Raw genomic sequence first — 14,040 nt, 5'->3', positions numbered from 1 at the left:
GACCCATGCGTTATAAAAAGTCCCTTTCCGTTTGACCCCTCTTCAAGACCGGCGTCATACCCAGCTAGTTGAAAGACCGCCGCGGGTGATGCCACGGATGGGAGGCGAGCCAGGATTGGGTCGGTGGGTCGCGCCCATATTGGACTCACGCAACCCACATACATAGTTGCGACTGTATCATGAAGGGCATAGCTAACACCCGCGTGTTTGTGAAGGGCTTCGCGCTCCCATACCATTAGCGAGCCCCATGCAGTCAAGCCCCACGCAGTCTGACAAGCAGCAAGCCCGACACCCTGTACCACACCAAGGAACCCTCATCATTGGTATCCGCTGGCGCAACAAAGGGCGAATTTACGAAGCACATGTCTACAGTATCCACCAGCTCTACAGTATCGTGGCTCTGCCAACCACCAACCATTCGGCGACAAAACCACAGCCAACACCCAGGAAAGGACGTCCACATTGATACTGTACTACTGAAAGTAATCAGTTTGCCCGTCCCACCTTGCCAGCGAATACACATTCTAACATCACCAGTCGTGATGCTCTAAGCGGGCGTCCCCAAACCAGGGGGTACTGCGAGCAATGCTTGTTGCATGACGATAACCCCTCAAATGTTGTGCAATGCAGAAGTTTTTACCGGCTTGCCGCATCGCCAGGGGCGGGCGAGAGTGCACGGCTGCTGCGCTTGCCGCTGCTGCCGCCCTCGCGCTGCTGCCCGCTGCCGTGCGCGCCGTCGCGTGTGGACTGGCTGCACGGCGAGTCCAGTGTGGTGGAGTGCCGGTGGCTCTGGGCGGCCCCCGAGCTCATCACTCGCTCCACGTCTCGAAGGATCACCCCTAGCTGCTTCAGGACCTCGCCCGCGCCCGGCCGCGCCGCAGGGTCTTGCGACCACATACGGTTGATGAGGCCCGCCAGCCGGGCCGGGCAGCGGTTGGGATCCTCTGGAAGCGCCGGTCGCTCGCCGCGCATGGAGACCTTGTACAACACCTGTAGGGGTTCAGCCAAATGGGCCAATAGCGGGGCAAACCTACTGAGCGACACGGTCGTATGTGGGCAACCTTGATAAGGGGTATTTTGTAATCGTTACTGAGCATGGCAAAAACTGTCAAGCCCGGTATCCCAGCCGAAGTATACAGCAGCAATCAAGCAGCCAACCCAACAAGAGCACTACTATGTGCCCTCGTTGCGGCCGGAGAGTGCTCACCGCTGCGTAGTGGTAGTTCTGCGAACAGCAGGAAATGGGGGCAGCCGGGCAAGACAGCGGCTCAATGACGCGACGTAAGGAATTGCCATGCTGTGGGCGGCACACACTACACGCACCCCAAATGCTAAGTTGCTGCTGGGCCTCACCTGCCACGGCTGCACCTTGCCGGTCAGCATCGTCCATAACACCACAGCCAGGGAGTAGATGTCTGCAAGCAGGCAGCCAACCACGACGGTCCCTTGTGTGCGGCCCGAGTAACAAAGCGAAACGGCAGCAGCAAGCACGCTCTGCATGTGGACCAGCTCATAGCCCTAGCTCTGCAACGCAAAATCACTCACCAGCCTTCTCCGAAATCTTGTTGATCTCCTCACCCAAAGCCTCCGGCGGCATGAACGGAATCTGCAGGGACCAAATAAGAAGCGTGTACGCAAAGGATGGTGGTGTTACTAGCAATCGTCCGCACAAACCGGCGCGTTGGCACATGCCTGACTCACTGCACTGCACCTGGCTGACGAATGCCAACTAGCTGCCTTGGCGGTGTCTCAATGTCACTTGCGTCAAGCATTTGAACATGATAACAGCACAAACGCATGCATGCAGGCCACAATGTCTCACCGTTCCCGCCGCAAAGTTCTTGGTGGAGGCCAGGTACGATTGGAGCTTGAACCTGTTTGCAAACCAGACAGGTGAAGACGTTAGTAAACTGTTTAGTCATACACTACTACATAATACTCACGGCATACGACGCGTCGCCTAAGCGCTACACTCACCGCGCCAGCCCAAAGTCGCTGATCTTGGCCCGGCCGGCCGCGTCCAGCAGCACGTTGTCGGGCTTGAGGTCGCGATGCACGATGGTGGGGTGCAGCTGGAAGAGTCCGTTGGCCACGTCCATGGCAATGCGCAGCACCGTCTCGAGCGGCAACAGTGCCTCGCCGGTGGAGTGGATTAGCTCACCAAGGTTTTGCTGCATGAGCTCCTACGGCGCCAAGCACGACACACAACACACGCGCACTCAAATTGCGCGGCAGTGCGGCACAACAATCCCACGCTTTTATCGTTGCGATCCTGCCTTTCAAGTACAGCCCTACCCTTGACCCCCAACGGCTCCACTTGCCTCGACGATGAAGACGTTCTTGTCGGTGATGCAGCCCCCGTAGCAGGTGACGACGTTGGGGTGCCGCACCTTCGCCAGGATGCGCGCCTCTTGCAGCAGACTCTTGAGTGCATCCATCTCGTACTTGCCGTGTCCGCCACGCATAACCGTCTTTATGGCCACGGGCTCACCCCTGCCGCAAGCACACAACACACGCCTGATGTCTGGCACTGGAGTGGCGGCAAGCAAGGACACACGAGCACAGCCAAACGTTTTTTGACCGCGGCACATCCAAGCAGGGACAGTTGCACTGGAGCCGCCACTCACTTGTAGAGTCCCCGGTATACGACGCCGAAAGTGCCCTTGCCCAGCTCTTCGTTCTCGTCCCAGCTTACGTCCTGTTAGGCAGGCATTGCATCATTGCATGTGTACGGGGGTAAAAAGCTGCAATCTCCTAAAACCCTCAACCTTAGCATAAGCCGCCCCGACAGACCAGCTCCCGCCTTAGCCCCTTGGCGCGCAGCTGGGTAACGGTAATGCAAGCCGCGCCGGATTAACATGCGAGCCTAGCCACGCTCACCTTGTTGGGGTCGATCTGCCACGTGACGTCCAGGTGGTCTGGGTCCTCCGCCGTCACCACCAGCTGCCGCAGCACACGCGGGCTGCCTGGTGCCGGTTCACGCGAGCGGTCCTGCAGCGACAGGACGCTGTTGGTGTACGTGTAGTGGCTGCGGCTGCTGTTGAGACCAGCGCCGCCGCCAGCCACAGTTGTGGCGGTCGTCACGTCGGAGTTGCTCTGGTCGTAGCCCTCCGAGTTGCCGCCGGTGACTGCGCGGCAGCCGTCAAAGGGTTGATGCTGTGCTGCGCCAGCCTTTGGGCTGCCTGCTGCGCCGGTTGCTTGCACGCTAGACGACCCGTAAGACACGGGCGCCAGCACCAGCGGCCCATCGCTGCTGGAGCGCAGGCGCGTGGCCTCTCCGGTGCCCAGGCTGTCGCCAGTGACGCTGACAGCATACGGAGCGCCGCGGTCCGTCTTCGGACCGTTTTTGTTGTCCTTCGTCCCGGCACCTGCCAAATGGTCGCAGCCATTGCCATTCTTCTCCTCTACCTTGCCGTTGGCTTTGGTATCGGAATTGCTGCCGTTGCCTGCGGGCTTGGCGCCCCGCCATCGCATCCACCCAAACATTGCCAAACCGACCAGGAGCAGACCGCCGATGACGCTGCCCACCACGATGCCGGCGATGGCGCCGCCCGAGAGTCCGCTGTTGGTGGTATCGGATGGGGGTGGCGGAGGCGATGCCATCGCAGCCCGCAGCGGCGCTTCCGGGTCCACCACAGCTGCCAAGAAGGCTGCCTGGGTGGCGCACGGCGCGCGCACGTAGGAGGCGCTGCCAGAGGCGCTGGACACCAGGGCCGCTGCACACGTACTGCTGCCACTGCCAACGCTGCTGGTGCCAGACCCGAGGCCGGCCAGAGACTGCAGCGTGGAAGCCGTCATGGATGCGGCATCCGTCAGCAGCAGCGCGGTCGCGCCGCACAGCGCTGCAGTGCCGCTGGTGCTGTTGCAGGCGTCTGCCGGCGGCTGTAGCTGCACCCAGCAGCCCGAGGACAGCAGCTGCTGCGCACCGCATGCGGCGGCAGCAGCGGAAGCGCTACCAAAGCGCACCGCCCCGCTTCCTGACTGCGCCTGCAGCAGCGCGCGTGCGCGGTGGCGCCCGCTGCTGCCGGGAGCCGCGGCTGACAAGTCCACCACCGCAAGCACTGCGCCGGCAGCCGAGGCAAGCTGCAGTGCCTGGCTGTATCCGGCCTGCGCGGGGAACAGCTGCAGTGGCTGTCCAGAGCTGGTGATTCCATCCACCGCGACGGCCGGCATCTCATACTCGCACACGAACGGCAGGGCCCAGGCGGTGCAGTTGGCCGCGCGGAGCCCTGCTGCTCCACCTATGAGGTCGAGCGCGCCGCAGCCTCCTGCAGCCCCTGACTGTAGCACCGAGCCCACAAACGTCACATCGGTTTTGCGGCCATGGCTGTAGCTCCATCCGGTGCTGTTGCCAGACCACACCAGCCCCGTCCAGAACGGAGTCGTGTCCAGCTGCGCCGACCCGGCTGCAGGATGGGTGCTTGCCTGTAGGTACGGCCGCAGCAGCGCCTGCACCACCGTCAGCTCTTGGGCGCTGTTGAGAGACAGCAACTGGCCTCCGCCGCCGGCGCTCTGGCAAGTGGCAGCTGCCAGGCTGTAGCTGGCGGGCTGCAGGTACACGCTGTACTGCTTGCTGCGGTATGCCTGCACGGCCGCCGGTCGCACGCGCGGGTGCACAAGGCCACCGGCCGCCGCGGGAAACGCGCGCTCGGACGCAAGCACCAGGCAGGTCAGCGATAACTGCGTGGACGATCCCGATGGCACCTGCACGGCTGAGTAGGGTGCTGCCGAGCTCCATCCCAGCAACAGGCACACGGGGGATACATCCGTGGCATTCTGCCATGTAAGACTGAACGTCTGGCAGCCGTCAACGGCTGCGCACTCGCGAGTGCAGTTGCGGACACTCGCGAAGCTGCTAGTTGCGACCCCTGCGTTCAGAATCATTCTTACGCCGAGGATGTCTAGCTGAAGCTGAGCCGCCGGGCCCAGGATGCTGTCACCCCACTGACAATAATGCCATGTGCTGCTCGCCTGGATGTACAGTCCTGCGGTGCCATTGTCTTTTGCACTCTGAAGGCGTGGAGTGTTGAAGCACGTCTGGGTGGCCAGCCAGGACGGCCCGGTCGTGCGCGCCGCCAGACCTCCAGCGGTGCTGCTGGTGCTGTTGCTGTTACTGCTGCCACTGTTACTGGTTCCCAGCACACACGTGCTGTTGTGCGCCATCCATGTGTAGCCAACGCAGCCCGCGTCGACATTACACAGCGCCTCGCAAGCGTATGCGGTGGCGACAGACGCAATGCTGCGCGCGCCCGCCGCAAACACGGCGCTGTATTGCTGCGCGCACACGTAGACGGGCGCGCTGCGGGGCAGCTGCCGCTCCAGGTTAAAGCACGAGTCCGCAACACTGACCTGCAAAGCAAGGCAAGCAAGGCATGGGTAAAGAGAGCACAAGGCATGGGGCTGTGGCAAAGCCGGTGCAACACAACCTAAGGCAACATCAGCAATCGAAATTCCACAAGAAGTACATGAAGGGACTCACTACACGCACCATGTCAATGCGCGTGAGGCCACCAGTATCTGGGAATTCAGCGTCCTCGCCGAGCGTGAAGATGTATGGCTCGCGCTTTGTGTAGCAAACGCCAGTCTCAAAGGCGTCGTAGGTCGTGATGAAATAGTTGCAGGTCGAGTGTGCAGCACATTCCTGTGCGCGGCAGCGCAGTTGTACGTTATTCAATGTATGCTCACATGGACACGTACAAAACATGCACATGCAGGCAGGCGTTTACTCACCGCCGCGCATTTTGTGTCGTCAAACGTGTCTGCCGAGAAGTCATTGACTCCGCGGAGGTCCATGTGAGGTACGCACAGGTGAAATGCGCCATCTGCAGGAACGAGACAGGATGCATTAGCCTGGAGGCGACGAAGGTGAGGTCGTGCACGGGAAACGTCAACAATGTGTGTGAAGTACGGTACCTGCTCCGAGACGGACTTGACGGCTGGCACGGCCCATTGAAGGGGACACAAAGGGCTGCAAGAGCCGGTACGTGTTGATGCAGCTGCGAACGGTGCCGAGCTTGGTGCTGTCCAGTCGCAGGTTCGAGCCCTTCACGGCGGCATATGCAGCTGTGTTGTTGTAGAAGGCCCGGAAACGCAGGCTGCAGCTGGGCGGTGAGGAGTACAGAACGTACAGGGAGCACGCGTCATTCGCCTCACACGCCCTGCGACACGCCTGCTCGTCTGAGGTGTTGAGCTGCTGCAGCTCCCAGCCACCCGCATCCACGTAGTCCGTGCACATGTACGGCGGCGGCGGCACGAGGCGTGAAAGTACCAGACAACCCTCATTAGCACTGCTGCTGCCGGCGATTGCGCTACTGGCTGCAGGTGGGAGCTCCACCCAAGCCCGTGCAGACACCCACTCGTAGCTCTGGTCCACCACAAACCCAGCGCGCGTCGTGCACAGCAGGGAAGCGCTTGCGTTGCCCAACGTGGGTGTGACCACGAAGCCCTGACAGGTGGCGTTAGCAGCGCAGGACGCCGCGCAAGCGGCTGCGTCCGCTACCGGCAGCCCGTTCCGGGGCGTGAGGGCTGCTGACCCAGCGGCCTGCAGCTGGTTGCCCAGCGCCGCGCTGCATAGGTGCGTGGGGCGGCCAGGGACAGTTGCAATCGAGCTGGAAGTAGGTAGTTCCCGAAGCGTGGAGTTTGCAACCAGCCGCACAGCCTTAACGCACGTGGCCCGGGCCCACTGGGCGTCGTACACAGGCAGACTGGCCAGGCTGGCGACGCCGGGAACACCCAGCAGCACACAGGCGCCCGCTCGCGTGTCATACGTGTACATGTCGCAGGCTGCCAGAGAGGAGCACAGCGCCTCGCAGCGGGACAGCTGGGAGGGGCTGATGTGCAGCTGCCCCACGACTGAGGCGTTCGGGGCCGCTACCAGCTCCTCAGCCATGCAGGTATAGACAGTTGCCGCTGCGGCCGGTGCAGCTGTTGCGGTTGCGGCAGCGGCAGCTGTGAGCGCAAACACGGCCGCATAGCCCGCCGCTGCACAGCCTGGCTGCTGGCCGCCGCTGCTGCTAGTGTCCCCGCTGCTGCAGGCCTGTCGGCACATCGTATCGTCGCTGACGTTGACGAACGGCAGGCCCGGAGCAGCGGCACCGCCCCAGCAAGCGCTGCCGCCCACGATGCTGTAGAACGCCAGGCCGCTCTGCTGCGCCAGGCTGTAGCACTGAGCCAGACTGGACGCGTTCTGCGACAGCAGGACCGGCAGCGGCGTGGGCGCCAGTGCCAGCGACCCAGCCGCCGCCGCCGCGCGCTGCTGCCCATCCACCAGCGTGTAGCAGCCCTGATAGCGAGCCGCCCCTGACGGGATCGAGTCTGCTGACGCCGCCGGTGCTGTAGCTGCAGGCTGGGTGATGGTGATGGACGGTAGCGGCGGCGGAGTGCTCATGCCGCCACGCTCGCACACGAACGCGGCGAACTGCTTGCAAGACGACATAGACAGCGTCGCAGTGCTGCTGCTGTTGCTGCTGGCACCGGGCCGCACCATACCGCAGCGGCTGCCAGGGTTCAGGCTAGACGCTGCGCCGCTGACCAGGCCCGCCAGGCCGCCGTCGCCTGCGGTACTGCGGCTGTCGAGCCACATCAAGTCAGAGCCCGAGCTGCAGCTACTGCCCTGGAGGATGGAAGGCTGAAAGCTCGCCAACCTACGTAGGGCACGCTCGCCGAAACCGTCTATGAAGCTGACATCACCGCGGTATCCCGCTGGGCAGTACAGCCCCACCCAGCAGCCGTCTGGCACGTCGTGGCTCTCAAAGCCGCCGCTGGCTGCCCGCGGCAGCGCTTGCAGCGCCGCGCTGCACAGCTGCGCCACCGCCCCCAGCTGCTGCGGCGAGGACACGCCGGCGAGGTGGCCGCCGCGCTCCTGGCACACCTGCTCCGCCGCATGGTACGGCAGCGCGTAGGGCGTGCGGAGCACCTCGTACGTCGTGCCGTCGTCAGCCTATGGTCAAGTCAAGCAACGCCAGATATGGTTAGAACGGAATGGAATATTGAGACAGCTAAAGCAGGCAGCCATAAGACTATGCTCACCATAGCAGTCGCAATAGGCGTTCCCAAGGGACTGCGGCACAGGAAGGGCAGGGCGTTGTCGTAGCGCTTACGCGCAACCACGGTGGCACCTGCAGGCAAGCCGACATCGGGGCTGTGTGAGAATGGCCAGATAGACGATTACGGAGATGAATTGACCAGCTCAAGACAGAAATTAAGCTGTTATGCATTCATGTGCCAACATAGTTACCCACCATTATTAGACATAAACACTGCCGCCGTGCGTGTGCCGGCAGAAAACGAGTATTCCACGGGTTGTCCAGGCGGGAACCTGTGTCCAGAGGCATAATAAATTCATGGCACGGTGCTGCGCTACAGCCGGAGGCCTGCAAAAGTACCAAGCAAGATCACCAAGCGAGGTGCACTTCAGCTTACTCACCCGGCATTCCAGATGGGCCAGCTGAATGGGCCAGCCGAGCTGTCCAGCCAGCTGAAGTCGGCCGAGCGTAGTTGCGCATCTGTGCAGCGGGGTTGCAAGAACATATTTTGGACAGCGAGGTTACACAGACGTATGTTTGTCAACTACGCAAAACATGCAGTTTGGCGATGACTGCTGAGCTGACATGAGCAGCACGCGCCGCACAAGTTTGCTGCGTGGCCGTCTGCGCACAGGCCAGTAGCTCACCGGTCTTGTTGGTTACAGCCCCAATAAAGTACGCGAACGTGTCCCCCATAATGGGAATGATGCCAATGAGCTCGTGGCGCAGCCTGTGAGGCGCAGGCAAATCCCGCATTGGCACAGGACCACATACCGGCAATTGCATTGGGCTTCTGTAGCATTCTACACGAGTCCCTGGCCGCCAGCGTGCAATAGCAAGCGACAGCCGCGCTTTACCCGCTCCCTGCCTCGCCCAACCACGTCTTTTCGACCCACCGCCGCACAAAATAATTGATGTCCTCAAATGAGGTGTCAGGTGACAGGAAAGCCAAGTTGCCGCCGCGCGCCTGACACGCCTCCTGAGCGTCCGGGAAGGTGCGCGGCGTTTCCAAGTGGAGCTCAAACAGCGCCCCGTCGCTGGCCACCGCCGCGGAGGGTTGCACATCTGCGCCGTGTAAGGACAGGGGCTCAGCAGCGCCTTCGGGTCAGACATACACCAGGCTTGCACACGCTGCAGACTGGACAAGCTGCATCACTCAAGATGGGACCCACATGCTTTTGCTGGTAGCTTGCAGGTGTAGTTGAAGCGGATTGTCGAGCAGTCAGTTTTAGGGATCACCTCCCAGCGCGGCGCCGGCGCGCCTGCTCCTAGCGACGACATCATTAAGCAGCCCTCATTGTTCTGCACGCGCATACGCACAGGCCATGGCAAGTTTGTCGATCCTACTGTGCGCCATACAGGGTCAGCTCAAATGCTCTTTGGAAGGCTGCTAATCCGGTCCTGCCGCCCTGCAGCACGCACCATGGAGGAGGCGCTCAGCTTCTCGCCCTCATAGTTGTACGGGCTCCCATCCAACCAGGCCAAGCCATTGCCCTGCAAAGATGCGAAGATTCGTTACTGCGTTGTACATCACTGCCCCAAACACTGCCGGCAGTTCAGGGCATGCAAATGGAGTGGCGGCAGAATGAGTCGTTCTGCGCAGTCACGCCAGTCAGTCGGCATGCGTACATCTTCCCTTGCGGTCCTCCTGTTTGGCCCTGTCCCTGCCAAGCTAATCAACCGCATTGTACCTGAAACAGAAACCGAAAACACTTATACAACCCACAACAAACACCAACCTTGTATGAGTCGCCGCCTAGGTACGTAAGGATCCGCCGGGTGTACTTGAAAATTGCGAAGTTGTTGTTGGGCCCATCCATGTCAAACCAAGTCTGCGGCAAGGAAAAGGGTCTTGTCCTTAGCACCTACCGTATTAGCATTAGAGCACGTCAGTTGAATATATGCACGGGGAGGTGAGTCTGGCGTGTGGTCAGCAGGCGGTCGGCGGGCGGGGAGGGGAAAGGGGGCGAGGGGCTGTTTGGCGGGGAGAATGAGGAACCCGTGGACCTTTAACGGAACCAAAAATCCATTCCTCCGCGCATTGTAACCAAGAAACTGGGTTAGCAGCCCTCCACATACGGTATGGATTAGTAAAGATGAAGAGTTCTGTGTGTGCGTACCGTTTCTTTGCTTGGTGGGTTGGCGGGGTGGCAAGCGAGTTCTTCCTGCGGCTGATGCTGCCAAGCGAAGTCCCGAGCCCCCTAATGAGCTCGCCAACAAGGCGCCATCCCACGGTAACAGAACCACCCTGACGGCAATGTCAAACGCGCAACCACGCACCGATGAGACAAGTGCATCCGTGCTTGCGTCCGGGATGGAGACCAGGTGCCCGCCCATGGTGACGCACTGGGACTCGGCCTCGTTGTACGTCCGCGGGGCCGCCATGAAAGCAAAAGCGTTGGGGCTTAACAGCCGTAGCCGTGCCGGAACATCTGTAGAGGCACATGATAAGTCAATTTGGGTGTCACTTCGCTGGGAACACAGACCGAGCCGTACGGCAAGCCACTGCGTCTCGCTCATCACATAACCCGAGCCCTCACAACTCACGCCTCACAACTCCCGACGAACCTTGCATGCCTGCAATCGGCGGCACCGGAGGAACTGACTCGCAGACGATGGCGAGCAGGGTGTCGCAGGCAGCGCCGTAGTAGTAGGCCGGGATGGATACCGGCAGCCCCAACACCACACAGCCGGGGCCGCTGTACAGCCGCGCCAAGTCTGGGCTCATCATCTGCGGCATGAGGAGGGCCAGCTAGTAGAGAATGCTCTCTCCTGGGGAGTGGGGAGTATACATACATGCAGGCAAGCTGTGCGGCATAATTGCATCTCATTTGTCATGGCCTTACCTCGGCACTGATGCGAGTGCCGTTTGGGTAGTAGCACTCCTGAGTCCCATCAACACACCAGCCATCGACCCAGGCGTTCGTGACCTGCGTCAAGGTTATATGGGCCCGTGGTGGTTAGGCATCATACAGCGACAGCAAGAACCTGCAGCTTGTACATGGCAGAACCACATACGCTGCAAGCAAGCCTGCTGGCACCCTGCTTCGCCCAGCCCGCGTTGGTCCCTGCCCAGGTTCAGGTGTCGGTTCGCGCATTCCTTGCATTCACAGCCCCAATTTGGGGGACAGGGGCCCAGCGGCGGAGACCATCTATGCGGTGGTCCCTCATGCCCTCACGCCCCTACCTCCGCAGAACACGCCCTGTCATGCAGGGAGTACCTATTATTATTATCATCACAGCCCCAAGCCGTACCGCTGGGGTCTGAAACGGCACGTCATGAATGAGCTCGCGGCCCCGCACGCCGGAGGGCCGCCACAGGCGCGCTCCCTTACTGGCGCAGAACGCCGCCGTGTCCAGACCGGATAGGCGGTTGTCGTACACTTGGATGACCGTGCTCTCGGGCTGGAAGCGCCATGCCTCCACACCTGCCCGCCGCAGCGTCCGGTAGGCAAGTAAACGCGGTGTCAGCAGGCAAGATATCAGATTGTCTCGCGCCGTCGGGTACGAACTCTGGCACTGGATGGTCACAGTACCCCTGTTTCAGCAGCCCGCTCACCGTTCGGGAAGGCTGAGCAAAGTGGATACCCCGTGGCGTTGCATGCCTGGACCGTTAGGGCCCGGGTTGTGGTGTTGTAGATGGTCAGCGCAAAGCACCCGCCCGGCGAGTCCACGGTGATGTTTTGGCGCAGGATGAACCGTGTGCCATCCGCCCAGGTGATGTTCCCGGTGTTGCTGCTGTGGCGTCCGTTCAGCCAGTAGTGCCACGGCCCTGAGCTGCCGGGGGTGCTAGGCGCTAGCTGCAGCGACGCATTTGTGGCCATGCGGACCAGCGTGTTCAGGTTGCCCGAGGAGTGCAAAGACGTCAACCGGGTGCCCAACTCCTGGCACGCAGAAACGGCTCCATCGAAAGTCCCCTGGGCAAGAAATGGCATGACCGTTGGAAGTTGCGGTAAGCGGGTTGAACATGAGCATCAGCCCATCAACAACATCATCATCAGGCCTTCAAGTGCCCAACCCATGTCGTACCGGCTGAGACGTCAGCCCCGTGTACGCCATAGCAGTAAGCCAGCTCGCCGCCACGAAGTCCAGGGTAGCTGCGGGCAAGCAGCAGGATGCAGGGGTGTGACTAAGACCAAAACCACAAAGCAAGAAACCAACAAACGCCAGTTGCATGCACCCGTTGCCTTAACACTCATCAGCACTTACTTGAACGGTCTATATGGAGAAAGGCCTCAAAGCGTGAGCCAAGCACGGTGCACCCTTTGCCTAGCTGCGCCTCCGCGCAAGTCGCAGACTTGAGCCGGCACACCTAACCAAGGGCGAGCATGTGAGCGTAAGGCAGCGGGCCTCATCCCCAGCCATCAGCAGCACACAAGGCCGAAGCGCACCCAGGCAGCCCCGCTCAACCCTGCTGTGACCAACACCATTGCTTATGACGAGCTCTGCACTCAGACCCAGACCAACTCTGACCTGTTCCGAGGCCATGTAGCTGGCACTGCGGCACCCCGGCGTGTCCAGGCAAAGCTGCTGACACGCGCTCCACACCAGGCGGCCATAGTAAGGAACGTTTAGATCGAAGTCGCTCGATACTTCGACGCCAGACATCTGTTCATTCCATCCGCCTGAAAAGCATGTGTACAGCACGAACCGTAGCTGAGTCAGGAGCACCCAACACACATGCGCGGTCCGACGCAGTGAGCGTCCCCCACGCAGTAGAATCGCATATGCCGCCACAGGCATGGGCACTTTGGCACCCTTCCAGCTATTGCCGGAACGGCTTTGTCCCCTTGCCTCAAGGGTTCTGCTGCGATGTCTTTCTTCCAGGCCGCGGTTACTTGGGCTATGGGCTATGGGCTATGGGCTATGGGCTATGGGCGCTGAGATATGGTCACTACCCACCTGTGAGGCTGGCCCGCACATACACACATGACGTCGGGTCCGAGCTGTCCGCCCAAACCGTGACGTCTAAGTCTGAAAGTACCAGCAGGCCACCGCTGGTAAACCCCCTGCAGTCCGGGCGTTGTCCGCAGGCAATGCTGGCCGCAGTGATGTTGTTTGCTGACGCCCGGACGACCAGCGCACTGGCAGGCACTTCCTTGCCAGGATTTATTAAGTTATAACCTGGGTTGATAGGGCATGCACCCTCGGCGTCGCGGATGCCTGCGGGGAACGCAGTGGTGGCAGCGTCAGGAGCACGAGCCGCTGAACGGGAGGTACTTGACAAACTTGCCACAGCCATGGCCTTGCAATTACTTGAAGCTAGCAACCCCGCCAAGGACCCGACGGGCTTACAAAGAAGGACCGCGAGAAGGACCGCAAGCCCCTGCCGCAAGCCACGCATTGAAATGGTTGGACGTCCTTTCACGGCACTAGTAGCCAGGCACGAAGCGCGAATCACGTAGTCTCCTGTCTGTGCAAATGTGCTCCCATGGCGCCCAAAAAGCTTTGTACTGACAGGCCTTGAAGATAAGCCGTGGCAAGCTGTGTGCTTGGAGGCAAAAGGCAAGGAGGAGGACTTCTTCACGGAACCAAGTGAGAAATTATGTTAACAACATCTGGTCGGTCAGAGTATGAGTCTTATGATAGTATTGCATACTATATGTATGGTGCACGTCACAGCCAAGTCCTGGTTAGTCTGCTGCCGACCCGGCAGGACACCTCGCGTTGCGTCGGGGCATCCCCGAGCTCGCACTTCGCAGACGTCCCAATCGGCAATCGCACCCGTCGCTCCCCGATCACATGCCAACATCAATTGGAGTGTGTATCTATCCCGCATCTATCACCGGGCACGGCATAACCATACCGTCACTATGCCGTCTTTGCGCGCCCATGCACGGGCTTTTGAGCGTTTGGGCCTGTGAGTTCATGTTGCCCCGCACACCATTCCCACCACAATCACCACCAGTGCAGTAGCTACCACACCGCCGTGTCAGTGCTGCACGTTCCAGCCATGTCCCTCCACCAGGTATGAGTCTTGGTAGGTAGGCCAAGTGGCAGGCATAGGAATGCTCAC

General features: G+C 60.8%; 1 protein-coding gene across 1 annotated transcript; it reads right to left on the bottom strand.

Annotated features, from left to right (window-relative positions):
- CHLRE_01g024650v5 (uncharacterized protein) lies at window positions 1–13,602 on the bottom strand. The gene is made up of 30 exons (XM_043058533.1): window positions 13,320–13,602; window positions 12,927–13,187; window positions 12,498–12,649; window positions 12,234–12,336; window positions 12,054–12,121; window positions 11,584–11,941; window positions 11,280–11,452; window positions 10,871–10,954; window positions 10,593–10,755; window positions 10,305–10,456; window positions 9,764–9,856; window positions 9,447–9,518; window positions 9,197–9,326; window positions 8,921–9,089; window positions 8,672–8,754; window positions 8,426–8,504; window positions 8,241–8,317; window positions 8,029–8,117; window positions 5,914–7,939; window positions 5,731–5,822; window positions 5,489–5,641; window positions 2,881–5,349; window positions 2,628–2,698; window positions 2,322–2,493; window positions 1,978–2,183; window positions 1,823–1,874; window positions 1,546–1,606; window positions 1,354–1,415; window positions 1,208–1,225; window positions 1–990 (listed from the first exon to the last, which is right to left on the bottom strand). The coding sequence occupies exons 1-30, from the start codon at window positions 13,366–13,368 to the stop codon at window positions 637–639; spliced, it is 8,091 nt and encodes a 2,696-aa protein (XP_042928447.1). The 5' UTR covers window positions 13,369–13,602; the 3' UTR covers window positions 1–636.
- Window positions 13,603–14,040: the final 438 nt, after the last annotated feature.

The sequence above is a fragment of the Chlamydomonas reinhardtii genome, chromosome 1 (genome assembly GCF_000002595.2).
Source record: "Chlamydomonas reinhardtii strain CC-503 cw92 mt+ chromosome 1, whole genome shotgun sequence".
Classification (NCBI taxonomy): Eukaryota; Viridiplantae; Chlorophyta; class Chlorophyceae; order Chlamydomonadales; family Chlamydomonadaceae; genus Chlamydomonas; species Chlamydomonas reinhardtii.
This window is presented reverse-complemented; position numbering and strand designations above follow the sequence as displayed.

Excerpts from the sequence above, each read along its gene's own strand:
- CHLRE_01g024650v5 (XM_043058533.1), bottom strand. The coding sequence starts at position 13,368 with ATGCGTGGCTTGCGGCAGGGGCTTGCGGTCCTTCTCGCGGTCCTTCTT. Across the intron at positions 2,184-2,321 it reads AGAACGTCTTCATCGTCGAG|GAGCTCATGCAGCAAAACCT; the intron begins GCAAGTGGAGCC and ends TTGGCGCCGTAG. Across the intron at positions 1,607-1,822 it reads AGAACTTTGCGGCGGGAACG|ATTCCGTTCATGCCGCCGGA; the intron begins GTGAGACATTGT and ends TGGTCCCTGCAG.